The following is a 27,855-nucleotide window of genomic DNA, read 5'->3' as shown; positions in this document are numbered from 1 at the left end:
ATATATTTATTGATGTTGCCAAAAGAAGCATGTATAAAAAGAAAAGAAGAGGACCAAGACCGCTGCCCTGTGGAACACCACACTGGATTTTATACAATAAAATTGATTTCAAATACTTTTTTGTTTTCATTATAAAAAGTTTTAAATGCCAATTAACAGGTTAGCTACAAAGACTACCCCGTGCCACAGTCTTGACTGTATATCTTAGCTATATTTTCCTGTATACATGTACAGATTTATTATTTTTTTGTAACCTCTAAACCCCAGAACAAATGAAATATAAAATACATTTGTCTCATGCACTCTACTCTATTTGATCCACAGTTTGTGGAGTCAAAAACTCAATCCAGTGATTGTGTTTGACACGTCTCCAGCTGTGAGGGACAAATATATGACCATACATGTATTTACATAAACACATACTGTAACTCCTCCTGTGGACACCTAAGTGGATGCTAAACAGAAAATGAAAGACAACTACATTATGGTGTGTTGTAAACATTTATTGAATGATAAACTTTATTTATGTAGCACCTTTAAAAACAGTTTACAAAGTGCTGTGACAAACAAACAAGACGGTCGAGCAAAACACAAGGAAGCCGAGTCTAAGATGAAGTTAAAACAAGACGGCTGAACAGAAAATGTAGAAACAAAATGATTCAACATGATTAAATACAAGTAAAAGGAATGAAAGGGATAAAACAGCCAAAAATCACTGAAAAAGAGAGGACAGAACAGATATAAAAGATGGTTAAACACGTGTTAAACAGAGTTTATAAATGCTAAGCAGACGGGTGTTAAAGGAAAGTGTTACTCAAAAAGCAAAACCAAGTTGAGTTGAACTTTTAACACGTTCAGACACAATAATTAGGTCATAATGTGCGTAGAAACATGGTGACTGACGACTTACGCATCTCAAAATTAATTTGGTAATTATCAGAACACATTAAAATGCTACAGCTGGCACCTTTAAGAGGGAGTGTGTGTGTGTGTGTGTGTAACAGTAGAAAGAGCAGAGCCTGGCGTGGTCTTAATCCGTCCACATACCAGCCACAGCCTCATATGGTGTGTGTGTGTGTGTGTGTGTGTGTCAGGATCATTTCAGAGGCCTGAAACCTGACGCCCCCCATGACTCAAACCAGTGCCCCCCATGAGTCCTCTCACTGCTGTGGATGGCGAGGAAGCTGCGAACACACAAACGCAGCAGTCGCTACTTGTGAGGGGAAAAAAAGAGGAATGGAGTGAGTGAGTGCTGGATGAGCGAGGGAGGGCGTGTGAGGAAGAGGAGGAAGAGCACTGAAAGGTGAAGAGGAAGAGGGACTCGTGTCCGGGCCGGGCTGAAGAGGAGACTCCTGCTTCGCTTCTTTTCTTTTCTCAGATATGAAACAGGTTTTTGTTGGACTGGTCGACCTCCGTGTGACTTCTGACCTCTGATCTTACAACTGGACATGAAAAGAGTCTCCAAGACAACAAAACCTCCCTTAAAGCTGACGGCTCATGTACAGACTGAGGCTGTCTGAGCTCAGACAGACGGTGTTACGTGGTCTGTGCAGTCAGCAGCTTCATGCAAAACTTACCCGGCAACTGACTTTTAAAGTAAATGAAATCTAGACAAATTAAACTGCAGGTGAAGTCCTGGACTGTCTGTGCACGTTAAACCATCTGAAAACTACTGAGAAAGATTTAACTACATTAAATAATCAGGCTTCACTGACTTAAATCCTCTTAAAGACCTCCTCCCTGCAGGACTCTTTGGTTTGGATCTCAACTCTACAACAGAGAAGAAGAGTCTGAGCGTGGATTTATTCATCAATACACAAATATATCTCGACAGAAATGATTATTTGATTGACTGTTGAGACAAGAAGACGGATCACACACAGAAGAAACTAACCGTCATCATCAGGAGATGGAGAGGAAGGTGAGTACACAGGTTTCTTCTTGTGCTGTCGGTCTCATTACGTTTTGTGTAGTGAAAATCTGAAACCATGACAGCCCAGTAGGCTACTTGTCCCATGTATAAGTTATTGTATGTCTGCTGTCTGTTTGAGCAGAGGTGGGTCATGATTTTCAAATATTGGAATATAGTCGTTAAATCAGGAAATCAGGAGATGGTTCATGCAACTTTATAAATATATTTTCCCTTGTGTTTCCCAGCAGTGTTTTTACAGACCTTGGTAGAATTGTGTTATTATCAACAGGCTCCGATAAAACGTGTGAAGCAAAGTCTTTTTTCAGACAAGGTCAGTCTAACCCTACGCCTCCGTATGCTTCAGTTCATACAAATGGCAGATCTTTAAATAATCGAGTAATTGCAGAATAGATCCTGGTGACCATCGAATAGCATTTTTCTTAACATGGTGGGCAATTCTGATCTTTACAGGTCAGACCTGAAGGGAATGTAAACGTCCGACCCCTCTGCACTCAGTTTGTTCAAATCTGACCCATGTCCAAGAAAAAAAAGAAGTTGAAGTTCAACCTAATCGCCAGAATAAATGTTGGCTAAGTACGTTTCCTTAGATCGAATTTTCTTTTTCTCTCTCGTCATAGCGCTGTGTTTATGCTGTGGTTAGGTTCAGGGGAAGATCGTGGTTTGGCTTGAAATACCTGTTTGGTCACCACGATCACGGGTGGAAAAGTCTCCAGGTGTCCTTAGAAATATCCGATGTTGCGTAGGCTGTTTGTCCTCCGTGTGGCTCGTAAGAACAGCACCAACCACGTATCTGTGGTTTGCAGTAACGTTCACTGCTAACATTATATCCTGCAGACTTTTAGGCATCATAATCCATCACAGTCAATATTTAGTGCACTTTACTTTTTGTGTCGATGAAGGTTCTCAGTCATCCGGGTCATGGTACTTCTAGGTGTTGTATCGTAGACAACTGGACTTCTCATCTCTCATCCAAGAGGCTTCCCTAGTTCTGACTAACTTCACTTTGTACCACATTGACATGATGGTATTCAGTTGTAAACAGGTAGTTCTGGAGGTGTGCTCATGAAAGCGGCAATTTAAATTGATAAAGTACCTTGAACAGGTTTCAAGTCCATGTAAGAGGATTTTCAAAGAACTGAACCAAACGGCTGGAAGTCAAACTAAAGACTAAAATGTTCACCTGTTCATTGATGTGTAAAGACACCACTGCAGTATCTTACAATCAGTTCATTCTGGTCTCAACAGGAGGAGATGAAGTTCGGCGGAGCGGCCATGTCGCTGCCGGTGGACCTGAGCTGCCTGCAGGGCGGCGGCGGCGGCGGCGGCGGCGGCGGCGGGGGAGCGGAGGGCGAGGCGGCGCTGGCAGCTCTGGAGAAACAGCTGATCTGTCCCATCTGTCTGGAGCTCTTTAATAAACCTGTGGTCATCCTGCCCTGCGAGCACAACCTCTGCAGGAAGTGTGCCAACGAGCTCTACCAGGTCGGTCACACACACACACACACACACACACACACACACACACACACACACACACACACACAACAGACACCTCAGCCAATGCTGATGTGTATTAACGTGTGTGTACTGTGTGTTCCTCTGTATACAATCTCTGTATGGACACACAGTTCTGTACATGTATGTGCAGGAGCTCTTTTTAGCACTGCATTGTTACCACTGCATTGTGTGTGTGTGTGTGTGTGTGTGTGTGTGTGTGTGTGTGTGTGTGTGTGTGTGTGTGTGTGTGTGTCTGTGTGTGTGTCCAGTGGATTATCGGTGTCTAAAATGGGACGTGTGGATATTCAGCTGGTTCACTCATGAACACGTAAAAAAAACCACCTGCTGTGACCTGCAATTACTGCTATTGTTCATTTGTTTGCATAAGAACTTGAGTCTGCAGTTGTGTGTAACAGAGTTTAAACACTTTCAGTTTAATCCTGAAGCCTCTAAATGACCTACAAGCAAACAAGACCCTCAGCAAGAAGATTGGCTGTTTCTATACAGTTATTAAGTGAGCAGGGAAACCAGGAAATGTATTTTTTACTCTCTGACAGTGGTTACTGTTGGAATACAGAGCTATTTAACACTCATTTAAATAATAAATAATGCTAACAGCCGCTTTAAATGCTGCCTCTGATCACGTGCTGCTGTGCTGGAGGTTTGTCAGCAGCTCACCAGATCTTGTAATCTGTAAATGTCGAGGTGAAAAGCGTGTGAGGGAATTACCCCTTTTAGTGGAATTAGATGTTTGGTGGGCGATTTTTAAAACCAAAAACATCAACCTGTTGGTGGCGCTACAGGAAAAGTCAAAGGAGTCATGAAAGTCAGGTGAATTCAACATGAATGTCAGAAGATGATCCACCTGATATTGGTTCAGAAACTCAGTCTGAACCATCAGAACAGCCACACTGCACGGTGCTGACAAAAACAAGTGTGGCAACAAGTTGGAGACATTTTATCTGATAACAAGGTTACTAATAGTAACATGGGCACCTGACTTTTCTCCCTGTGACAGCACAGACTGTTTGGATTAACCGAACCAGAACCTAAAACCTTCAGCGTCTCTCAGAATATCCAGTTCTTGTTGTCCTGCGCTCTTCATCACTCGCTCTGACATCTGCAGTTTCACTGTCTCCAAACCTGACATGCTGACATGGTAACTTTCATGTTCACGTGTGTGTTTGGGTGTGTGTGTGTGGTATGTGAGGTTGAAGCTTAACAGACTCCTCCCTCGCTGTCGTGCTCATGTTCGTGACCTCTGACCCTGAGTGGGTCCGGTCCTGTAAAACACACTCACGCTGAGACGTGCAATAAAAAGATGAAGCTCTCCCCTAAAGATCACCTCGCTACGCTGTGGTAGGGCCAAAAACTAATGATGGCGCCGGGGAAAAGAGGAAATATCTGGAGGAGAAAAAATCTGATATTCTCTGAGATTAAAGAAAAAAGGATCAGCAAAACATTATCATATCTGGACTGAAACAATTGCCCGTAACCAACGATATTTGGTCATCCCAGCGACGTCTCTTCAAAGTACCAAATGCAGCGCTAATGAGAACACCCTGAGAGAACTTCTGAGTTGCAAATTTCGTATTTGTTTGTAAATTAATGACTTTAATCTTGAAAACTCTGAGTTTCTTCGCGAAATATTACCCCACCCAACCCAACAATTGCCTAATACGCCTTCATACCCCTCCATCCACTGCATTCAGCCTGCATTCGAGAGCTGCTCCTGCCCCCTGACACCAGCAGGACTCTGAGCTCCACCGACCGGGTTTGTTAACTGTTGTGTGACTTTGTGACACTGAAGTGGTTTACAGATCAGGAGAAATGTTGTGCAAGCTGAACTAAAAACATCATAAACCCGCTCTCGTCTCTCTCTTCGAGTCCTCAGGCCTCAGTGTTTGTCCTGATCCTCCGTCAGGCCCGACAGCAGCTGAAGCTTATTAAAGGCCACTATTTCTGGACGCTTTAACCTCCACAAGTCTCTCTGCTCTCATCTGTACGTCTCTTCACTCGTCCGTCCGTCTCGCAACTCTCAATTCTCCAATCAGTTTCTCCTTCTGCTCCACTTTTCTCCTGTGATCACTTGTTTTCTGTTCAACTCTCCGTCCTTATTTATAGCTGCCCAGCACCACGAGGTGTGTGTGTGTGTGTGTGTGTGTGTGTGTGTGTGTGTGTGTGTGTGTGTCACAGTGTTTACATGCTGGATGGTGAACAGGGGACTTTCCAGTCCTGTTCTTACCCAGTGACTCGTCCTGAACCGGCTCTGACTTCACCCGGGGAGACGTTTGGGAGGATTTTACACATTCTCCACCGGTGACCCCCGACTGAAAACTGTTGCTAATTATTGAAATCCCAGCATGCAGCTGTGCTGTATGACAACAACCTCCAACTGTTGGGTGTTGACAGGGAGCCGTGGAGGCTTGAAGGTCAAAACCATCATCATATTATTCATATTCTGATATAATTTCCTTCCGACCAGCCGTCCTTGTTCCAGGCTCGCACCACCATGCTGGTGAACAGCGGCCGTTTCCGCTGTCCGTCCTGCAGACATGAGGTGGTGCTGGATCGCCACGGAGTCTACGGCCTCCAACGAAACCTGCTGGTGGAGAACATCATCGACGTCTACAAACAGGAAGTCAGCAACAACAACAACAAGGAGACGAGGTGAGGAGAGACAACATGCAGAGTTATGATTACGTCATCTGAACATACAGGTGTTTGAAGGTGTTTCCCCCCCCCTCTCTCTCTGCAGCCCCCTCCCTCCTCCACCTGCTGCTCAGGTCACATGTCCGGACCACGAGGGGGAGAAGGTGAACATCTACTGTCTCACCTGTCAGGTTCCCACATGTTCTCTGTGTAAAGTGTTCGGCGCTCATCAGTCTCATCAGGTGGCTCCTCTGACAGACGTCTACCAGCAGCAGAAGGTAGATAAAACTCTGTCCGTCTGTTTTACATCGCTGCTGAATATTCAAACGATATCATATATTTAAATGTCTGGAAGCATTGATGAAATAATATTTCCACTGAAGAGTTCAGTAATAAAACTGTCAAATCATAATTTAGTTGCTATTTGTGAGTTGATATCGAATCGAATCGAAACCAGACTTTGTGATATCAGCAAATACTGTATCGTTGTCCAAGAATCGATATGATATCGTATCATGATGAAACTTGCGATTTACGTTTGTACGTTACACACAACAACTTGTTATGTTGACGACTCGATGCCACACGAAAGCGATAAATAAGTGTCTGACATCTCAACCTCACTGAAGAATATTTAAAACAGCTTGGTAACACACCTCACCATGCTTAGTGTCTCAAAAATATGAGAAAAAAAGAAGAAAATATGAATAACTTCTGTCCCTCATGTGTTATATTTTCCAGGACGAGCTGAGTAAAGAAGTCACGTCTCTGGTGGCGTTCAACGACAAAGTCCAGAGTTTGATCAACGAGCTGGAGGAGACCTGCAGGAACATAGAGGTGGATTAACGCTGCGTTTACCAGCAGTACATCCAGTATCTGTTTCATATGTGATCTGTGAAAACACTCAACATGAACTCATTAATCCTGATTGTGCTCTCTGCAGGAGAACTGTAAGACTCAGAAACAGAGTGTGTGCGACAGGTTCAGTCATGTGTTTTCCATCCTGGAGGAGAAACAGAAGGTCAGATCTTATCATCTTCTACTGATTCACTCAGACTGTTGTATACATTTTTAATTGAATGACTTTAAGAAGTACCAATTAAATACACACAGACAGCTGAAGCAGCGATATTGTTTTAAACAAACATAAAATAAAATGTTGTTAAAACATCTTTATCGCCACTTCGAAGGCGATGACGCAGCGAATCAGCTCCGAGCAGGAAGAGAAGACGGGTCACGCCAAGGCGTTGGTGCGTTGCTATGGAGACAGCGTGGCGGCCAACAGCAAACTGATGGAGAGGGCGGCGAGCAGCATGGAGGAGCCCGACATGGCTGCTTTTGTCCAGGTGTGTGTGTGTTTCTTACAGCGGTGGAAAGTAACTAAGTATTTCAATTACACGTAAATCTTTTTTGTCGAGTTCATCAAGTGTCACATTTAATGCAGAGTTTTTATTTATTTATATTTTAAGTCAACACACACTTTCTGATGAGTTACAACAAACCTGTGGGAGGTTTTATTCGTAGGATTTGTGAGGTCGTATGTAAGAACTTCTATTCTGAGAGAGAGACTTGTATGTACATGACACAGTCAACAACAACATCCATGTTACGATGTGTCGGTGGTTTGATTTAGGACCCGGAAGCTGACACCAGAGAGAGAGCGGGGAGCAGTCTGAAAGATATTTGTTGTTCCACGAGAGGTTGAGTCGGGTGAAATGAGGAGCCGGCTTTGGCTCGACTCAGCTGGTCTTTGTTTTCTTTTCTGCTTGTGACGTGTTTGATTGAGTCTCTAAAATGATCTCTGTATCTCTGTTGTCCGCTTCCTTCCTTCCTTCCTTCAGAATTCAAGAGAGCTGATCACAAAGTGAGTACTGCGATGAAAATATGTTGTATATTTACATTATGTGATTAAAACTGTACCATTTAGTTTGGTGCTTTATTTTCTAAAGTTTGATTCCTTCTTCCTTTTCCTTCTCTGTTCCTCCGCCTCCACCTCTCAGAGTGTTGGCAGCGACCGGCTCGTGTCCAGCAGAGACACTGAAACCAGGTTATGAGAGTATGAGTCACTACAGATATAACTTCAGCAGGCAGGAGAGAGCTCTGAGGAGCTTAGACTTCCCCAAAGGTGAGAGGAGCGAAAACACTTTACTTTCATAAGACACAATTTTGAATTTAAAAACATAGTTTTCTATCCACTCTTTCCTCCAATGTTCACTCAGTATTAACAAACAGAAAACGCTCTCTGTGCTTGTGAAGTCTGAAGCGTAAAGCTGCCTGAGTGAAGATGAAATATAAACTCAGTAACTCTATCTGCTCGAGGGTTTTTTTGGATTTAAGGTCTATGAGTCTGATCCAAAAATAGTTGAGAGCTGCAGCAGGTAAAGAACGAGAGAGTGAGACCTCGAGAGCACAAAGTGACCGAAACATAACAGAGCTGGAGAGTTATTGATCAGGACGGATCAAAGATTTCAACGTCAGACACTTTTATCAAACCAACTTTTAAAAAAAGATTCAAAATATCAGAAAAGTAACTTTTAATTGTCACATAAAGCTCAATGTAGTTCAGTCTCAACAGGATTTGTTGTCCCTCTGCAGTTGTGGAAGATGTTCCTGAGGAACCAGAGGTGGAACAAGAACCAGAAGAACCCAAAGAGCCCTCTGTCCAGAACACAGAACCAAAACACCACCCAGACACCACCACCCAGAACCAGGAATCTGCTCTAGAACCAGTTAAAGAGCCAGTCCCAGCGCTGATATCCCCACCAGCTGCACTGACGTCAGCCCCGGCTCCACCAGCTCCACCAGCTCCACCAGCTCCACCAGCTCCAGGCCTGGTGATGGACTCTGTGCAGCCCGCAGGAGCAGATCTGCAGCCAGAGACTGACGACTTGCAGATAAACGATGGAGGATCTGGTCAGATGAAGAACAAGAAGGAGGAGGAGGAGAAAGCGGAGGAGGACAGATGTGCAGCTCCTGAGCCTGTTAAAGAGGGAAACATCTGTGAACATCAGGAGGGAATGAGCACACAACAGGTACAGAACCACAGCTGCTGGAGAGGAAACACCTGTTTTTACTCTAAATCAGGTTAAATATATAAAATCTCAGTAATGACAACAATCAGAAGGTGTTTTAATGTTCAAGAAGTCACAGATAGAAATTTTAGACCTGCTAACGGTCGACAGAGAAAGTTAAAGAGTCACTACGCAGATAATTTTCTCCTCCTTCAGTTGATAAATGATCTGATGTTGAATGTGTGAAAATTAACAAATCTAATTTTCTTTCAGCACATTTTTCTTTACAGATTTCTGTCCTTCAGTTTCTTCTCTTTCTCTGAAGATACTTCACATTATTACAAACCATTTTCCAAAGTATGGATAAAATTATTCATTTCACAAAACCATCGTTTTAAGATTGATTTCCTACTGTCCACACAGCTTCTGGTCTCAGTTCATATATCAATCAATCTTTCTTTAATGTTGCTTCCTCGCGTCCTCGGCATTTTAAAACAGTGTCTGCTCACAACTTAATTATGTTTTTAATCATCTTTTGTTGTAAGTGTTGCACATTTAAAGGTGCTTTTTGTAAGAAAAGTTGATTTTTGAGTCTCATTCCCAACTCGTCAAATAATAGATAATAATAGAGTTGGGAATAAGACTCAAAAATCATCTTTTCTTACAGATGGCACCTTTAACACTAGCTTTGATAAATGCTGTTTTGTTTGCTTACTCAGGCCCTGTCCTCCTGACGATGATTAGACGGTGTCGTCAGATGTTTTCACGTCTCTGTCAGCTGATAGAAATGAGCCCAAACCAAAAGCTCCTCAGAAAGATGAAAATCAATCGTAAAGCGTTTTTGTATCCTTCTGGAAAATGCTCAGTTTTTTCGGTAACAGGCTAAATCTTCCATTTGGCTTCTCAACTGTCTTTCTTCACATATCAGTGTGAAGGTGCAGAGGCAGGAAGTGAAGCAGGTGACTGGACGACACAGAGCGAGTCAGAGGACAAACAAGATGCTCAGGATGAAGAAGAAGAAGAAGAAGAAGAAGTGAAGATGAACGAGGGAAACGATACTACGTTTTATCCCAGCTGGTACAAACCAAACAGCTGGTGCAGCCCCGTTCCTGCAGACATCCAGCTGAAGGTTCAGGATACGGAGCAGACGATTTGTTCATCACGACCAGCAGAAGATCACCTGGTAGAGGCCAGCATCCAGACTGAAGCCCGAGGTGGACTCCAGTCTCCATGCAGCCAATCCCAGCCTCAACCCCTGAAGGCACCTGCTGTAACACCTGTCCCCCAGCTGAGACTGACTCAGCAGGAGGCAGCAGGAGAAGATGGTGAGGAGGAGGAGGACATGCAGGGCTGGGTGTGCCTACCAGGGGCTGCAGATAGAAGTTTCCATGCTGGAGACAGTTTTGCTGCTAACAATGACCGTCCATCATCCAAACCACCTGAGGAGACTTGTTCTGGGCTCGAGGGAGGAAGATCAGAGACGGACGAGGACAACTTAAAGCTCAGCGGTGGAAGATTACAGGGCGCAGAAGAGACAGAGCGACATGATGAAGATGATTTAAATCTGAAATGTGTGTCAGAGCTGAAAGAGAGAGAGTCGGGAGAGTTTGAAGGTGAGATGCTGAATGAAAGGCTGGAAACAGGATCACAGGAGGAGGCTGAATCTACGAGGGAGGATCGCTCTGAAGCTAAACGTGTCCTCGTGGAGGCCGAAGATGATGATGATGATGATGTGGAGAGTTTAAGAGATGGAGACTCAGAGTTTGAGGCTTCAGGTTTGGCAGAAGAGAAAGAGGAGGACGGAGAGAGCAGCGACAAAACGGCTGAAAGTGAAGAGAAAATAAGCTCCTCTGACTCTCTGCAGGTCAGTGTCGTCTGGTTTTACCTTCGTCATCATCATCGTCGTCATCATCATCATCATCCCAGCTCCTGCGCTCTTCACCCACCTGCTGACGTGGCTTCACCTCCACCATGTCTTCTTCTTTTGGCTTGTTGTTGTTCATGTTTCGAGACATTTCTGGCTGAAGCTGCTTCACCACCGCTCATGTTTCTGTGCTGTCGTTGTAAAATACTGTTCAGTTTCTGCTGCAGCATCGTCTCTCCGTCTCTCACCACAGAGCTTCTCACCTCCTCACTCTGACCACTTTCTCCTCCTTTCTCCTCGTCACTCCTTCCTCCCCTCCCCCCGTGTCTGTGTACGTATGTATCACTTCCTTCCTCCACCCGTCTTCCTCCAGGCTGTCACTCTGCTCTTCTACCTGTTGGCCTTCCTGGTCATCCTGCAGAGGGTGTGGGCTTACATCGGCTGCTTCATTTGCACATAACAGCAGCAGGAGACACACCCACCCTCACCGCTGCGCCGCTCAGGTACACACACACCTGCTGCCTCCACCAGGAAGTGCTGCTGAACGCTTTTATTTTGGAAATCAAGAAATATATACAGTGTTTTTTAATCAGATTTTTGTTTTGTTTTTAGATTTAATGTTTCTACTGCTTACTATGTTTTACTACTATTACTGCCCCTAATACTACTTCTACTTCTACTACTAGTACTACTATTACTACCACTACTACTACTTCTACTTCTACTGCTACTACTACTACTACCACTACTACTACTACTAGTGCTACTACTACTTCTACTTCTACTACTACTACTACTGCTCCTACTACTTCTACTACTACTACTACTACTACTACTTCTACTACTACTTCTACTACTACTACTACTACTACTACTACTAGTGCTACTACTACTTCTACTTCTACTACTACTACTACTATTACTACCACTACTACTACTTCTACTACTACTGCCCCTACTACTACTACTACTACTTCTTCTGCTACTACTTCTACTTCTACTACTACTACTACTATTACTACCACTACTACAACTTCTACTACTACTGCTACTGCTACTACTTCTACTAATACTTCTACTACTACTACTATTACTACCACTATTACTACTTCTACTACTACTGCTACTACTACTACTTCTACTACTACTTCTACTTCTACTACTACTACTACTACTGCTACTACTACTACTACTATTTCTACTACTACTACTTCTACTACTACTTCTACTTCTACTACTACTACTACTACTACTTCTACTACTACTTCTACTTCTACTACTACTACTACTACTACTTCTACTACTACTACTACTACTTCTACTACTACTTCTACTTCTACTACTACTACTACTGCTCCTACTACTTCTACTACTGCTACTGCTACTACTACTACTACTTATACTACTACTTCTACTACTACTACTACTACTAGTGCTACTACTACTTCTACTTCTACTACTACTACTACTATTACTACCACTACTACTACTTCTACTACTACTGCCCCTACTACTACTACTACTACTTCTGCTACTACTTCTACTTCTACTACTACTACTACTATTACTACCACTACTACTACTTCTACTACTACTGCTACTGCTACTACTTCTACTAATACTTCTACTACTACTACTATTACTACCACTACTACTACTTCTACTACTACTTCTACTTCTACTACTACTACTACTACTACTACTACTACTGCTACTACTACTACTACTACTACTATTTCTACTACTACTACTTCTACTTCTACTACTACTGCTGCTACTTTGACTACTACTACTACTACTTCTACTTCTACTACTACTACTACTACTACTACTTCTGCTACTACTACTTCTACTACTTCTACTACTTCTACTAAGAAACAAACCTTCTTCTGCACCTTCAGCTCTGACAGAATCATTTACTCTTGCCTCTGCTGACGCCGAGTGGTTGAGTTGTGTAATTACAGCAAGAAAGTAACTTTATTAATAAATAAAAACGAATCAATTCAAACTTGTAAGGACAAATTAACCATCTGACTTTAATCTGTTAACAACTAATTATTGTATTAATCTTATTCTTGCTGTTTTCATGCTTCAGCATCACTGACATCACTCATCACAACACTTTGCTTCATGCTGCATGATAACAAGTTGTGTTTGCATGTTCAAAAAAGATTCAAGATTAAACCAGCGGCTGGTCTAGTTTGGCACCCTGTCACTCAGTAGCTACGTTGCATTGTGGGTAATGTAGGCAGCAGTTTTTTAAAAAGGAAGAAGAACGTGGGGAATAGTGAAGGTGATGTGTCTGGTGGTTCTGCTGTATCGATTTAAAACTGTTCATGATGATGACAAAAATGTACGAGTGCAATGCTAGATTAGTGGACTGCTTTTGAGAACCTGGTGCCTACATTACCCACAATGCAACTTAGCCACTGAGAGACACCACTGGAGGTAATTTATCAGATTCAAGCAGCTCCCTCTGCATCAATTTGTATGTAACTGTCTGCTGTCCGTCTCCAGATGGAGACTGAGACCAGGAGTCCTGCTCAGACCCATCCTCCCTCCTCTTCCTCCTCTTTCGCCCTCGGCGAGGCTCCTCGTCGACCCAGTTTCTGCTTCTCCTGGCTGAACCCCCTCCACAAGAAGAAGTAGAGGACAGAGGGAAGAGTTCGGAGATGAAGGATGCACTTCACTCCAGAGTCAGTCTCATCAGTTGAGTACTGCCCTGAGACTGAACATGTGCTCCAGAGTCACAGCTGTTTTATCAACCATCTCAGTTGTTCAGCTGTTCTGAATATTTATCCACTTTAAAACACATTTGCACTTTTTTGTGTCGTGTGGACAAAACAGGACACTGATTTTGTTGGTCTTTTATTTTTTTGAAAACCTACTGAGAAGTTTTGTTTTAATTTGTTTTTAAGTAGAAGCTGCTGCCCTCCACACCAGAGGTCCTTGGTTTTAAGTGTTATCAGAGGAAGTACTACCTGATTTTATAAGAGAAGGAGCACTAGTATTATTGCAGTATTAGCAGTAGTATAAGATGTGTAAGTACAAGTTCTACTAGTCATAGTAAAACTAGAAGTACTACTAGGCCCACTACTAGTTTTGTGGACTATGAAACATCCCCTGACTTTCCATCAGCATGAAGGTGAGAAGATAGTGACTGGATTTACATTTTTGGGTGAACTGTTCCTTTAACAGTCAGACGATAGAGCGACTCGATATTAGAAATGTGGAAAACAGTAGTGACATTGACGGGTGACATAAATGATGAAGTTGAGAAGGACGATCTGTCTTACAAACATGAATGTATCTGTGTCAACATGTGGGTTAGAATTTCGGACCGAGTACCGACGACCTGGGAAAGAGACTCAAGGATCAGCTGTGGTTCTCCAGAATCACCTTCCCGACCTTCACTAGAAGAATTAACTGTTTTTTTCTTGTTAGACTCTTTTCAAATTCTGCTGTCAGACCCAGACAACCAGAGACATTCTGAACTGATGATTTCTGGACGTCACATGTGATTTTTTTCTTTTGGTTTGGTTCAGTTAAAAAAAGTTTTTATGATTTTGTTTGAAAGTCAGAAACTTTTTATGTGTATTTGTGAGTGTGTTCGAGCACTTTGTGGATAATGACAGAGGACAGATGAGACACTGGTGTTTGTTTGTTACATGTGTAGATTCAATAAATCTGATTTCACTCAACTGAAGTTTTGTGTGTGTGTGTGTGTGTGTGTGTGTGTGTGTGTGTTTCTCTCTCATGCACATGTTGGATTTAAAATTTAAAATATTATAACCAGCAGCTCAGAAACCAAACCACATCCCCCCCACAGAGAAAAGTCTTGAACCAATAATATATTTCGACAGCAGCTGTCTCTGTGACGTAGTTTGACCACGCCGGAAGAGGAATTCACTGAAATCCGTCACTGTTAGCAGTGAGCAACATCACTTCCTGTTTGGAGGACACGCCTTTAAAATAAAAGCATGAGAACAAATTCCAGTTTACACGCTTCAAAGTTGAGTGATGAAATATATGATTTTATGGGAAAGTCCAATATATAGTGATTTTAATAATAAACTTTATTTATTGAGCAGCTTTAAAAAACAGAGTTTATAAAGTGCTTTGACAAGTGAGCAAAAGAATAAACAATCAACAGTGGAGCCGAACACAAGGAAACATAAAAGAAATTGAGAACAGATTAAACGATTATGAGCAGTAAAAAGAATAAAGGAGAATAAATAGATTAAAGATAACAAATAAAAACAGTAAAGGATGGTAAGAAAATAGAAAATAGAAATATATATATGTATGTTCAGTGTTTAAAGAAGCATCTCGCCTCCACTAATAAGAATAATATTGATCCCAACAATCCCACAATATATACCTTGATATTTTAAAATCTCCTCAAAAGCACTTCAGCAATGTTAGGATGGGGCGGCAAAATCAAACATTACAACATTGCTGACAAAAAGGGCCCTACTTTGATATCGACGTTGCAACGATTTTGCAGCGATGACCTATAAGCACTTTCACAAAATACTAACACAACGAGATTCCTGATAAATAATCATCAGTAATGTGGAAATAATGACAAAATGGGTAAAGACAAGTATTCAAACAGTCTGATAAGTTCAGAAAATCACATCGCTTTACAATAAGCAACCTTTAAAATCAGGAAAACATAACAGTTATGCCATATCATGATATTAAATAAACCAAACTATCATCATCATCGTGAGGTTTAGGTATCCCACAACCTTTATTTTGAAATCTCCCCAGCCGGATGCGGCTCCGTCCTCCCCGGTCGCTTCACACGCCGGAGCGGTTGAAGCTGAGCTGGCTGTCGGGCTGTTTTGGGTGTTCGGGTCTGTTCCTGTCGACGACTTTCTCTGAGTGGGAGCAGTCGCGTACAAAAAACCAGGACGATTTCTAACACACCGAGTGGAAAACACACCGTCAGCAGTCCGCTGTCCGCACGACGTCCACTTTTAACGGAAAGAAAAGGAGCTCCAGCTCTGTCGGATCGACGCCATGGACCCCGCCAGTCAAGGTAACGTTGATTGTTAGCTTAGCCGGGGCAAGTTAGCTAGCGTGTAGCTTAGCTTAGTGGGCAGAAATGCGTGAACTGTGTCGCAAAGCAGACGGCAGATGTTTTAAATAAGTCAGCCCCGCTTCTGATTAGCCAGTAACTTTATCTTCTAGCTTGTTTGTGTGTTTGGAAGTTTGTTTTGTTGTAAAGCTAATAAATGTTAATAATGGAGCGCAGTCGTGCGGACAGGACGGGCCCGCTGGTAAATGACAGGGACAGGAGCAGGAAGGAGGATCGTGTTACTGAATGTCACCAACCTCCCCGCGCACTTTGATTTATGACCACTGACATTAATTTAATTAAGAAGTGAACAATGTCGTCTTTCCTGTGAGACGCGCAGTTGTCCCCCCAAAAACCCGTCATTTCTAACAACACGAGCTGAACGCTTGTAAACAAAAGGACTCATGTTAGCTTAAACAAGTGTTAGCAGTTTGTTTTGGTGGTTTCACCAGCTCACCTGTGCCTCCTTTTTACCTGAATACACGTTGGTGAGTTTAGTTCATCTTAAGAAAACTTTATCGGGTACAAACAGTCAGGTGTGCTGAGTAATTGAGCACTGATAACAGCCTTGTTGCTAGCATGCTGTGTCTGCTTTATCATTGTCACTATTGACAGTTTACTCCAATCTTCAGCTGACCAGAAGGTTTCCTCTGATAGATCTATAAAGACTTACAGAAGTAAGTCTTTATCTTAAATAACCCTGTCTGACCTTGTTCACCCTTTTCCTGCAATATTCTGTTGTTTTGTGATACTTAAACCTAAGTATCTGTGACTATGACTAGACTGTGGGGGCTATTATAGTCCTAAATCTTGTGATCTTGAACTATATTGTGATATGGATTTTGTTTTACTTGTAACTCATTTGAGAAAGTCTTTAGGTGATGTAACATATGGAAATATGTAGGAATGTAAGAACTTAAAATGGTTAAATCAACAATAAGAAACGGGCACAGATACATTTAAAAGTATCTTTCAATATCAGATTACAGATATTTGCTTTTCAACTATATCCAAATAAAATGCAATATACTGCTGTGAGAGTACAAGTAAAGGCATTTTACACAAACTGATACCATATTTTAGCCATTTAGTCGCCTCAGTATTTGTTGGATTTTGTTGCCGGTTGTTAAACAGCAACAGACAGAAACTCTTTCATTACTTTGTCATTATTTTGTGTTACTTGGTTCATCACTCAAGTAACTTTACGCATACTTAATCTGTTCTTTTAGCTCCTAATGTAGCCGACTCTGATTTTACATCAAACACAGATCATGTTCGTGGTTAAAACAGCTTCTAAAGGCAAACTGTCCAACATATTTCATATATTATTTATAATTAATCGATTGTCAAGGCAACCAACTATCGATTAAAGAAATAACTCGAATTTGCGTCCCTAGAAAGTGCACTGATAAATTTTTCTGACAAATTCCAGCTCTTAGATCCGACAAATCCTGTAACTTGTTGCCCGACCGAACTCGATATTTGGGGTTGATACAGATAATAGGGAGATAAAAATTCCAGTGTCAATATATCAGCCAGTATACACACATTTTGTGCAATGATCCCTCAAATGTGTTCATCAAAAATGTGCAATATTTCAATCTGTCTTCTTCACCATTATCCAACAAAACCAGATATATATTAGTTGAAACAGGTCGACAAAATAAAGACAAACACAATATTTACTTTCATATCGTCCATCTACGCTAGACAAATAAAATCATCTTCCTCTGAATCTTGGCAGTATAATGTGAAAGGACTGTCGTTGCCCTGTTGGTTCCCCGTCAGTGTTTGATCTGATCTACAGGCAGAGTTACTGACAGAAACAATCATCTGGAAATTGAGTGAGTTAACTGTTCAGCAGATTTGATAACAGAAAAAGTATCTCTCCTTATGTCATCACGTTCATTTTTCATTCGGACTATAAATATCCCTTTGGGGACGTCCTAATTAGACTTCAGGGCTGCATCTCGTAGTCTGTAATGATGAGAGGCCATGACAGACATGTCATGTTGTATCAGGCCTCCTGTGCCTCAGGAAATGATTGTCTGCATTTCTTTAAGTCTGACGTGAACTGGGGCATGTCTGTCCAAATAAAATCCTGTTGCTGCCGTTTCCTGAACGATGCTGTGAAACCTGAGAATAGGATTTTTGTCCGAGCCGGGGACTGATCCTCACTGATGCGTTCTCACATGACCTCCTAAAAGAATAACATAATGATGCATCTATCAAAAACATCTTCAGCAGTCAGAAAACACCAACAATAGACGTCAGGTTTGGTGTCGGTCTAAATCAAACGTCCGACAGCGTCTTTCAGGAGCTGCCATTTTGTGCAGACGTTAAGCGAGGACACAGGGAGAGAGCCATCATAGATTCACCACAGAGACTAATACATGTATCCATATCAACAGGAAATAGACCAGGATGCAATGCAGCAGCAAGGTTGGGTTTTTCAGCTAAGGGGTGTGGCTGCAATCAAACGCATGCCTCAGTATTTACAGACTGTGTTTGACAGCTTTAAAGTCAAGTCTCCTGCAGCAGCTGCAGCTGATGTGAACACGCCTGCAGCAGAGTGACGCTCGTTCATGGAGTGACAAGGCATCAGTGTCTTCATTGACTTCTTTATGTAAATAACGAGCTACTTGGGAAAGTTGCTGGCGATAACTAGGCTTCTTTAACTATCTCTGTTTAGCATTTTTCTAGCGTTAGCAAAAAACTCAGCCCCTGACTGCATCAGAAAGTCTTTGCCGACATGTTGTTTCATACGCTAAAACAGTTTGTGAGGTTGTTTAGTACGCCTGAAACCAAAGTGTGAAACTAATACTACATGAACTGCGTACTATTTACAGGGAAATATTACAGCATGCAAGTACTTCTGTAGTGACGACAGCACAACAAACATGCTGCTGTTCCTTCTTCTTTGGGTCAGACAGACTAGACGCTGCGGTGTTGTATCGCTGCCCTCTTTTCGGCATTTACTTATACTTTTTACAGTCCAACACTTTGCTGCTATTCCATCAGTTTCTACCTTTCAGTCCAGTTGTCCAGGTTGAGAAAAGTGCACAGAGTAAAAACAGATTCTCCAGCTGCCTCCAGGTCTTTGAACGGTTCAGCTTCCTGCTTTGAAGCGATGTTGTAATAGTTTTTATAATAACAGAGAGAGTAAAGTACTGGTACTGAACTCCAGGTCTCTGTATTGGTCCAAATGTGAACATTACCCAACCCTGTGTTACACAATCGTAAATTGAGAATGAAATTAATCTTGATTTGAAGGCAGCAGAACTTGAGCTGACTTGATCTGTTGTCAGACGGCATTCTGGGAAGTGTAGGATATAATTCAATGTGTGATGGCTAAAGAATATCTGAGATTGAACGTTATTGATCAATAAATCCAAATCTCAGGAGGGAATTAGTCTTTTGTAGGCATCTTATTCTCATACGAGCCTTGTTGTCTCTTTCTAACCTCGCTGCTGTTGTTGTTTCTGCGGTCGGTCTGAATCAATACACCTTGAGGGAGGAGCCGTCGTATCTGTTTCCAGCCTGTATGCGGATGTTTCTGCTCAGACCCTGGATCACACAGCATTACTACCTGCAGACACAGCTGACGACAGTGCTGTGTTTGTGCTACTGTTGTCTGGTGTTGTGCAAACCGGTGTGCATTCAGTCGTGTAGGGACGGTGCCGCACGCAATCAGGGAATAATGTCAAACTCAGTGTTGCATTCAGATCTGATTTCATGCTCAGATTCTGGTAAGAAGTGAAGTAAAACAAGTCTTGAAGAGAGATCAACGTTGGCTGCTCAGTGGTGTTGAAGTCACTGGGTGTGTTTGTAGGCAATGAGAGGTGTGTTTACCTTTCGTAATTGCTTCGCCCACTGAATAAATACTGCTTGAGTGTTGCATAAAGTCTATTTTTACCCAGTGTTTCAGGCAGATAGATTTTTTTTCTTGTCCTCCATGCCAACCCCGACTGTGCCAGGCTCCCGTAGCTGCCAAATTCATGATGGTTTCCTCAGGTGAATGACGCAAGATGAAGTCATCCTCATAGAAATGCTGACAGTGGAAGATTTCAGTGTTCACACTGGTGTTTTGTTCTGCCAACTATCTCTGGATGAAGTAAAGTTAACTCAAAAATAGATTGTGTCTGTGTTTTGTTCTTTTCCAAACGGTTTCCTCCTTCTCTTGTCTGTTATCTCCGGTCGTTCCTGTGTAGAAGGAAAGAAAGTGAAAGGTTTGATGGTTCTCAGACAGAGAGGTCTTAAGTTACTCTCCCAGAGTGCAGTTCAACTCCTAACTCTGCTAATTGCCACTTTCTCTTCCTGTCGGATGTCTCCTGCTGGCCACACAAGCGTCTTCCTGGCCTCAGTTACTGTGTGTGAAATGGATACTGAGAGAGGGATCATCTGAGTAAACCACGCCTGGCTTTTAACACTCTTAACAGATCTAATTGTGTATTTGTTAACCCTTTCCGCTGCGTCTGGAGTTCACGTTTTACATTAACTATTTCCCTTCCTCCTCTCTCCTTCTCGCCGTCTTCTCTTCCAGATATCAACCTGAACTCTCCTAACAAGGGTCTCGTTGTGGATCAGTCAGAAAGCCTGTCCGATGTGCCGGTGGAGGGAGCGGTTGGAAACGCAGCCAACCCTCTCCCACCAGGCCTGACGGAGGAAGAGGCTGAGGAGCTCCGCATCGAGCTCACCAAGGTAGGGCTGAGATGTGCCTAAATCTCCAGGTGTTTACATGTAATCCTGAAATCATCGTGTGTGTTTGGTGGATGTTGTGAAAGTCACTGTGCAGTGAATTCAAAGCTCCCTTAAGCTTTTACTAGCAATGTTTTGACACAACATCTTTTCTCAGGCCTGAGTGAAAGCTTGAGCGAGCTCTGAGTGTGTGGGTTCCTGTCTTGTACTTTTTTATTTTACATGTAACTACCGGACTTAAAGAGTGACCTATCATTGCTGAAACGTCAATAATCATTTACAAAAGTCAGGGTTCAGCTTCACAGATGTCAAGATTTGATTGTTTCGTGTGCTATAATTATAAACACAACCTTTATTTCATGTTTCCCTGATAGATTTTTTGCTGTTGTATTATTATGAGATATAAATGTGTGGCTGCTGAATAGACTTGGCAAGCAACTTTAAGACATCAGCATTCAGGCTGCAACCAATGATCGATGAGTTGTTTGGTCTGTAAATGGCAGAAAATGTAGAAAACCCAAAGATATTTAGTTTATTGTCATAGAGAAGGAAAGAAACCAGAAGAAAATCACATTATCACAGCTGGTTATCAGAATCAGAACACGCCCCCGTTCATGGCGAGTGAAAATAGGAAAAGTGCAGCTATAATTATAACAATGATGGCTGCTTTTCATTTCCATAAATCTGTGCATGCTAGCACACTGGCTTGGCTAACTGTAATACTGACAAAGCAGCCAATAATAGTGTTAGCTGAACATGTGCTTTCTCTGCTACTACAAGTAGAACAACTCCGGTATGAAAAAGGCCTGTTGTTTAATCAAAAACACATATTGGTTCAGTTTTCTTGGCGTCTCTCGAGCTGCGCTGGGGAAAAAAAATGGGCTCCAACACAGTGAATACTGTGGAGTCAGAGCCGTGGCAGCCTGACAGTAAGACAGCACAGTGATCATAGTAGAGAGAAATGTTAGGAAATCAAAATAAGGACGAAGCAGACTCAATAGAGAGGATGATTTGAATTTGGTAGTACAAATGGTACATGATAGAAACTGGGTTTCTTCATGGAATACAAATATAAATCCACTTTCAGAAATCTAAAAAAGAGAAGAGCCAAAAACTCTAGACTGAAGTCTTTGTGGTGTGTCTGCTGTGTTTCAGGTGGAGGAGGAGATCAACACCCTGCGTCAGGTTTTGTCAGCCAAAGAGAGACACGCCACAGAGCTGAAGAGGAAGCTGGGCCTCAGCCCGCTCAACGAACTCAGGCAGAACCTCACCAAGAGCTGGCAAGACGTACAGACCTCCAACGCGTATGTATCAGTTAAACCTGGTTTCTGAGACAGCTGAAGTAAATCGTTAGAGATCACGTTTCATGTGAAGTAGAAAGTTAAATATGCTCAACTTAATCTCAGGTTTGTTTGTGGGAGTTAAGTCACACGGAGAGTTGATAAACGTACAACTTGGCTTCTGTTCGACCAGATTATTAAATTACTTTTTTCTTGTATGCTTAACAAACATTTGGACCTAGTTGGCTTGAAGACGAAAGCATCTCACTGCAGTTTCTTCCACAGCTTACAAGTTTATAAGGTGACAATCATTTTATCCTTTTGTTTTTTCTCGAATTAAATGACAGAATTATCCTGTTCATGTTACTAAGTAGTCGTCGTTAAAGTGTCCTTAAACCTAATTGTTTGGCGAAAACAATTTTCTGCCAGCTGACGTAGCCTTGATTCAAGACTCCACTGGTTTTAAGAAGTCTGAATGTATGAAAGCCGACTTCTCACTTGATTTATCACCTCAGTAAACAGTTTGCTCAATCTCAATCGCTAGTTTCAAGTCTTCTTCAAAACAGCGTGATGTTCATTTTGCTAATTATGTTCCTATTTAGAGTAAAATAGACAATAAAGCACGGTATTCTTTGGGGCGCGGCTACCTTGTGACCGACAAGGGGCAACCAACCGTATCCTCCCTCAGTTTGACCATCTTGTCGAAATATGGGCACTTATGGTGCCAATAAGCCAAGATGGCGACGGCTATAATGCCGAACTCGAGGCTACAAAACGCTACGCCGTTAATGGCGTCAAAGAATCGACATTTTAAAAACAAACGTTTCACCCCAGATGATGTCGAGCATCTTGACTCATTCTCTGATGGTAACTGCTGCATCACAAAATGACTCATCCTGTGGTGACACATCAGCTTCTGAAGTCTTCAGATTAGTTTCTGTGGCGGTTTACATCAAACAGGACGACTGTGAACCTTTTAAAACGAGATGAAACGGTGGCACAGCAGCTGCTCCGTTCGAAATCAGATTTTATGCTTTGACATCATCAGATTTCGACGATTGGTCTTTATCACTAATACAGTAAGATACGATTAGACGTGATTAATTGAGCAGCTGTTAACCTCAGCAGGACGTTTGAAGGAGGAGGACGTTTGGAAAATGATGCTGCTGAAACTCGTTATTGAGTTTTTCCAGGAAAAAGCAATTATCACTGCGCTCCATCTCCATCACATTAAGAAGATGAGCTCAGTCCCTCATTTAGGAAACAAGCACATCATTCAGCATGTTTAATATTTCATGTGGTGGTTATGCAAACTATTAGATGGGTACTCGTTTATAGCCCGCTTATAATTTATTAAATATAAAGTCTGACCTCTATAAATCTTGAATAATGTTGGCTCTAGCTAAACAAACTGCTCTCATATTATCTAAAGGATGAAGGACTAATGATCAGACTTACAGTATTTTGAAGAGGTGTATCAATAATCGATAACTCGACAGTTAACGGAAAAAGTTGTGATCTGCTGGCATCAAGACTAACACGATACATCAACACATGAATATTTAAAGTGCACTTTACTTTGTCACACCTTCACTGACCCAACTAAGAAGCTAAATGCTTCAGTATTATTTGGCCTGTAACCTTAAAGCTCCTCTTCCCATTGAATCATCATGAAACTGCTCGTCAGTCATTTACAAGTTTCACGCTGCTGTCGTCAGATCAGATCTGAGATTGTTCCCTTTAACGCTTCAGTGACGTCGTCCTCTGTTAATCATCTTTGACACTGGAGCCCCGAGTGAGCGTTTTTCACTTAAACCATATTAATCCTGTTTGTTTTTTTAACTCATTATGGTTTATTGACTTTCGCAGCCTTCTAGCTTAGCTTGTACAGATTTTAGGGGTGTAAATCATTTTAAGATAAACTGGGAAATTACGTCACAATATGCAAAAATACTAACATAGATACGAGGGACATTGCAGATGAAACTCTAATAACGCCCTCGCACTTTGCTCATTAAAATGCGCCAATCTCAAAAGCTAAAAAATGTTCAGAAGTGTTTTGTTAATCTTTCTACAGTCTTCAGTACTTTTTCTCGATAATTATGACTTATTTGTTACGTAACCTTTTAGCTCAGTTTGTACAGGTTTTAGGGAGATTAAGCAGTCTAAGATGACATCACACTAAACAAAAATGGTATTGGAGTTTCTTCTGCAGTTTAAAGGGCTGATTTCCAGATTTCTCCAACTGCGTGACTTCGAATCACTTCATTTTAATTCTCACTAATAACAGCAAGAGATATTAAAAGACACTCGCATCATTATTTACATCATTAAGACCCTGTTTAAACAGTCGTAACTTCATTGATAAGATTCTTTGGGATTGTCTAACCCCTGGCTTCCTCTTTCGAGCCAGCTTGCTTTGAATCCATGCTGAACCTCCTGCAGTGTAACACCTTCATGTCTCTGTTTTTAGCTATGTGAGAACCGCTGAGAAACTGGGCGAGTGGAATGAGAGAGTTTCCAGTTTGGAGCTGTGAGTCCATGCACTGTTTGCTGCGGTGATGTCTGGGCTTCTCCTGTGTTTGCTCTCTCACGCTCTGACTTTTTACTCGCCGCCGATGCCTCTCCGCTCTCACCTCCTAACCATGTTTGAGAACACTTACAGCTCGACAGTTGGTGTTTAACCTCGGGTCTGTTGGGAGGACAAACATTTTATCTGTAGTCTGTTTATTATCTCTTTTGCTCAGTGCTGTGCTTCCATATAAGTGTGCATTAATCCTCTAAACTTTATCGGTGAATAGTTTTTTATTTCAGATTTATTTGAGCATGAAGTTCTGTAAAAAGTAAAAAAAAACAGTTTTCAGAGATGTTGACGCCTCTTTGGCGCTGTTCAGGAGCTTTTCTGGATCTTGGAGTCGACTTTCATACATTCAGAATCGGTGCTGCTGTCAGAACTCCTTTTGCATGTGTGCCTCGACTTGTAGCACCAAAGTGGGATTTGACGAGCGTCTCGGTTCTTAACGCTGCAGACTGAGTTACATAACTGATCTACCTGAATCTGTTTGTCCACTGTGGCCTCTGACTCACCTTTTAATCAGATTTTTGTAGGTACGTTTCAGACCTGGGAGGATTTCTCTGAAGGAAGTCAGTGCTGACAGGACACATCTGTCACTTAATATTATTCACTCTTCTTTCTCTTCAGTTTTCCTCCTCTACCTTCCTCCTATCAGTATCATCCATCTGTTTTTTCTTTTACTTCCTCTCACAGAGGTCAGGTGTCCTCTCTTCCTCTGTCCAGAAGTGATGACACATGTCCTCCTCTCAACTTCCTGTCCAAATCGGCATTCTTCTATATTTTAAGCTCTCTCAGACGCTTCCCGTCTGCTTTTAGCGTGCAGAATACCGACAGTGTTGTCCGACTCTGTGTTTGCTACACAAAACGAGAAAATCACAGGGATGTTTTCGTAGCTGTGAGATGAGCTGAGGACGGCTTGTTTTGTTTTTTTAGCTCGTCTGACGGGCCTTTTGCATTTGTCATCAACAATTGATTACCGATATCACAAATTCACCATTTGTATGTTGAAAATCAGACTCCATTAAGCCTGACGCTAGAAATAGCTGCCAATTACATAATGATTTCAGCCTGAGGGCTAATTGGCTAAATAAAAATCAGTTGGCACAGAATGGAAAAACAGAAATGATGTAATGATTTACAATAAGCAGCGTTCAGCTGATGCCAAATCTGGCGAGTGAAGAAAGCAACTTCCCGCTTCTATTAGTAATTATTAGCCACGTTAATGGACATGATGTCAGGGACTACAGAGCTTCACAGTGAAAATACCCTCATATCCTGAATGGAGGATGTCGATCATCAGCCATAAACCATCCAGGTCAGACTTTCTACGAGCTATGAGACTGTGAAACAATCGTATGTGATCCTGTAGAAGCCACAAGTCTGTATGATATCAAAACACGTTATTTGCAGTGTCATGGGGAAGTTTTACACGACCCACAAACAGTGTAACAGCAGCGTCTCTGATTGGTGGAGCTCGTGGTTACCATGAAGTGTTTACCACACCCAAAAAGTCACTTTGGCTAGCGAGTTAGTGCCACAGAGCAACCATGCTGTGTTTTTTTTTTTTTTTTTTTTAGAGATGGGTTAGAGTTGAGGATGAAAGTCTTCCACTCTTTAAATAATTGTGTACACAGACCTCTACCTCTGCCTTTTTTTCTTGTTTTCCAATTTTTCTTAATGCTCCGAATCAAAGATTTTATGGTCACGATTGATCTCATAGTTGGAAGCCTTGTTCCAGGCTTGAACATCTTTCATATAATGTTTTTCTGGAACGTAAATGGACTGAATGAACAGGAGTTCACCTCCAGAACTGGAGTTGTTCAAAAATATGGGCTGCTGGCCACAGACATGCAACTGTAAAGTGCTAATGTTGCTCTGAAAGGTTGATAATCACCAGCTTCAGTGTACGATGTGCGGCTGTGTTATGTTTGAAAGAAAATCTACAAAACAAAACAGAGCTTGGTATGGACAGGTACTCGATCCTCGAAGGATCGGGGGGAAAAATGGGATCTGGGCGTCGCTATTTTTGATACACAAAGACAAATGACACTACTCAAAATTGAGATTGTTTAATCTGTGACATGTCTGAATTTTTGTAGTGTTTGTTAAGTTTCTTTGTCACTTTTGGGTTCAGTCGTAGTAGATGGCCACACATTTACATATCAAACCATCATCTTTATCTGTCATCACCGTGAGAAACTAAAGCTTCCTCTTCAATAGTCACAGGCCTTTTCATATTGGTTAAACACCAGTATTGCATATTTATTGTTTTTTACATTTAAACCAGTTTTCACCATGTAAACAAAGATAATAAGAGCTAAAAGATCGGACACGCATTAAAAAAAACAAGTAGTTCTCCGTTTCTTGTTTCTTCTGCTTATTCTCAGCAAACTCTTAGTTGTAAAGTTTCTGCAGGAGTTGGTTTTGAGATTTTTAGGATGCTTCTGGACGACTTCTGTAAGAATCCAGACAAGAAAAACATGAAATCTGAGGATTTTTCTGCCCGGCCTCCACCGAGCTGCTGCTGCTGCTGCTGTAAAAGTCTGACGCTAATGGAATTTTCCACGTGGCTGCCTCTGAAATGAACTGGATTGGCAGGCTCTCTCAGATAGTTAAGCTTATCCTGACAGGGTGAGGCTGCCGACACTCTTCTTGACTTTTACACAAACAGCGGCAGGTGCACTGGTCATGGTTTGTTCTGCTTTTTTTTTTTTTTTGCACACAGAAATAGACCGACATGTCTGCTCACACACCTCTCACGCACTCTGTCTTGGGACTTTTTCGATTATGTGTTTGTTTGTTTTTACGAACACAGCCAGAATAATTGTGGATTATTACACAGATTTGTTTAGGAAGGCAGAAACACGAGCACGCGGGCACATCATTGTACGAGCACAATGCCGAGTTACAGTACAGGAAATGAGTGTTCAGATCTCGTAACAACACATGCGATCACACAATCGAGCGCCCCGGTCATTGCCTGGCGACCAGACGGGCAGCACAGACTCGCTCCTGCAGGAACGAGTGGGAGGAGAGGACAGGAATGTGAGAGAGCGAGGTGGAGGGAGGCAAGAGAGAGAGAGACGGTGTTTTGATTAGTCACATGATGAAAGAGAGAGAGAGGCTATGAGGTGCACAGAGCCCAAGTGATCTAAACAAAGAAATAAGTGGGTAATGAATTATGAATAAGTTGGAGGCACAAAGACTCGGAGTGGGTTGCCATGAAAACTGAAGTGGGTGGAGGGAGTCAGTCAACTGTCAA

The 27,855-nt window shown here is 42.1% G+C and overlaps 2 protein-coding genes across 7 annotated transcripts in view; both read left to right on the top strand.

Annotated features, from left to right (window-relative positions):
* The first annotated feature begins 1,158 nt into the window (after positions 1-1,158).
* LOC311265396 (tripartite motif-containing protein 54-like) lies at positions 1,159-14,655 on the top strand. The gene is made up of 12 exons (XM_084367009.1): positions 1,159-1,921; positions 3,179-3,412; positions 5,913-6,097; positions 6,186-6,357; positions 6,821-6,916; positions 7,023-7,100; positions 7,270-7,425; positions 7,921-7,943; positions 8,080-8,204; positions 8,675-9,111; positions 11,328-11,457; positions 13,472-14,655. Exons 1-11 carry the CDS (start codon positions 1,910-1,912, stop codon positions 11,412-11,414), a joined length of 1,605 nt encoding a protein of 534 aa, XP_084223135.1. The 5' UTR covers positions 1,159-1,909; the 3' UTR covers positions 11,415-11,457; positions 13,472-14,655.
* Positions 14,656-15,753: 1,098 nt separating this feature from the next.
* Positions 15,754-27,855, top strand: part of tpd52l2b (tpd52 like 2b) — a 28,993-nt gene continuing 16,891 nt past the window's right edge. For all 6 annotated transcript variants that reach the window (XM_084367510.1, XM_084367507.1, XM_084367508.1 and 3 more), the window contains exons 1-3: positions 15,754-16,001; positions 20,584-20,741; positions 21,894-22,042. In XM_084367510.1, coding sequence (XP_084223636.1) covers positions 15,983-16,001; positions 20,584-20,741; positions 21,894-22,042 — 326 coding nt within the window. In that variant the 5' untranslated portion in view covers positions 15,754-15,982. The remainder of the gene's footprint in view (positions 16,002-20,583; positions 20,742-21,893; positions 22,043-27,855) is intronic.

Source organism: Pagrus pagrus (genome assembly GCF_965226575.1).
Source record: "Pagrus pagrus genome assembly, chromosome: 11".
NCBI classification, from domain to species: Eukaryota; Metazoa; Chordata; class Actinopteri; order Spariformes; family Sparidae; genus Pagrus; species Pagrus pagrus.
Note: the sequence above shows the minus strand (reverse complement) of the source record. Positions and strands in the feature narration are given on the sequence as shown.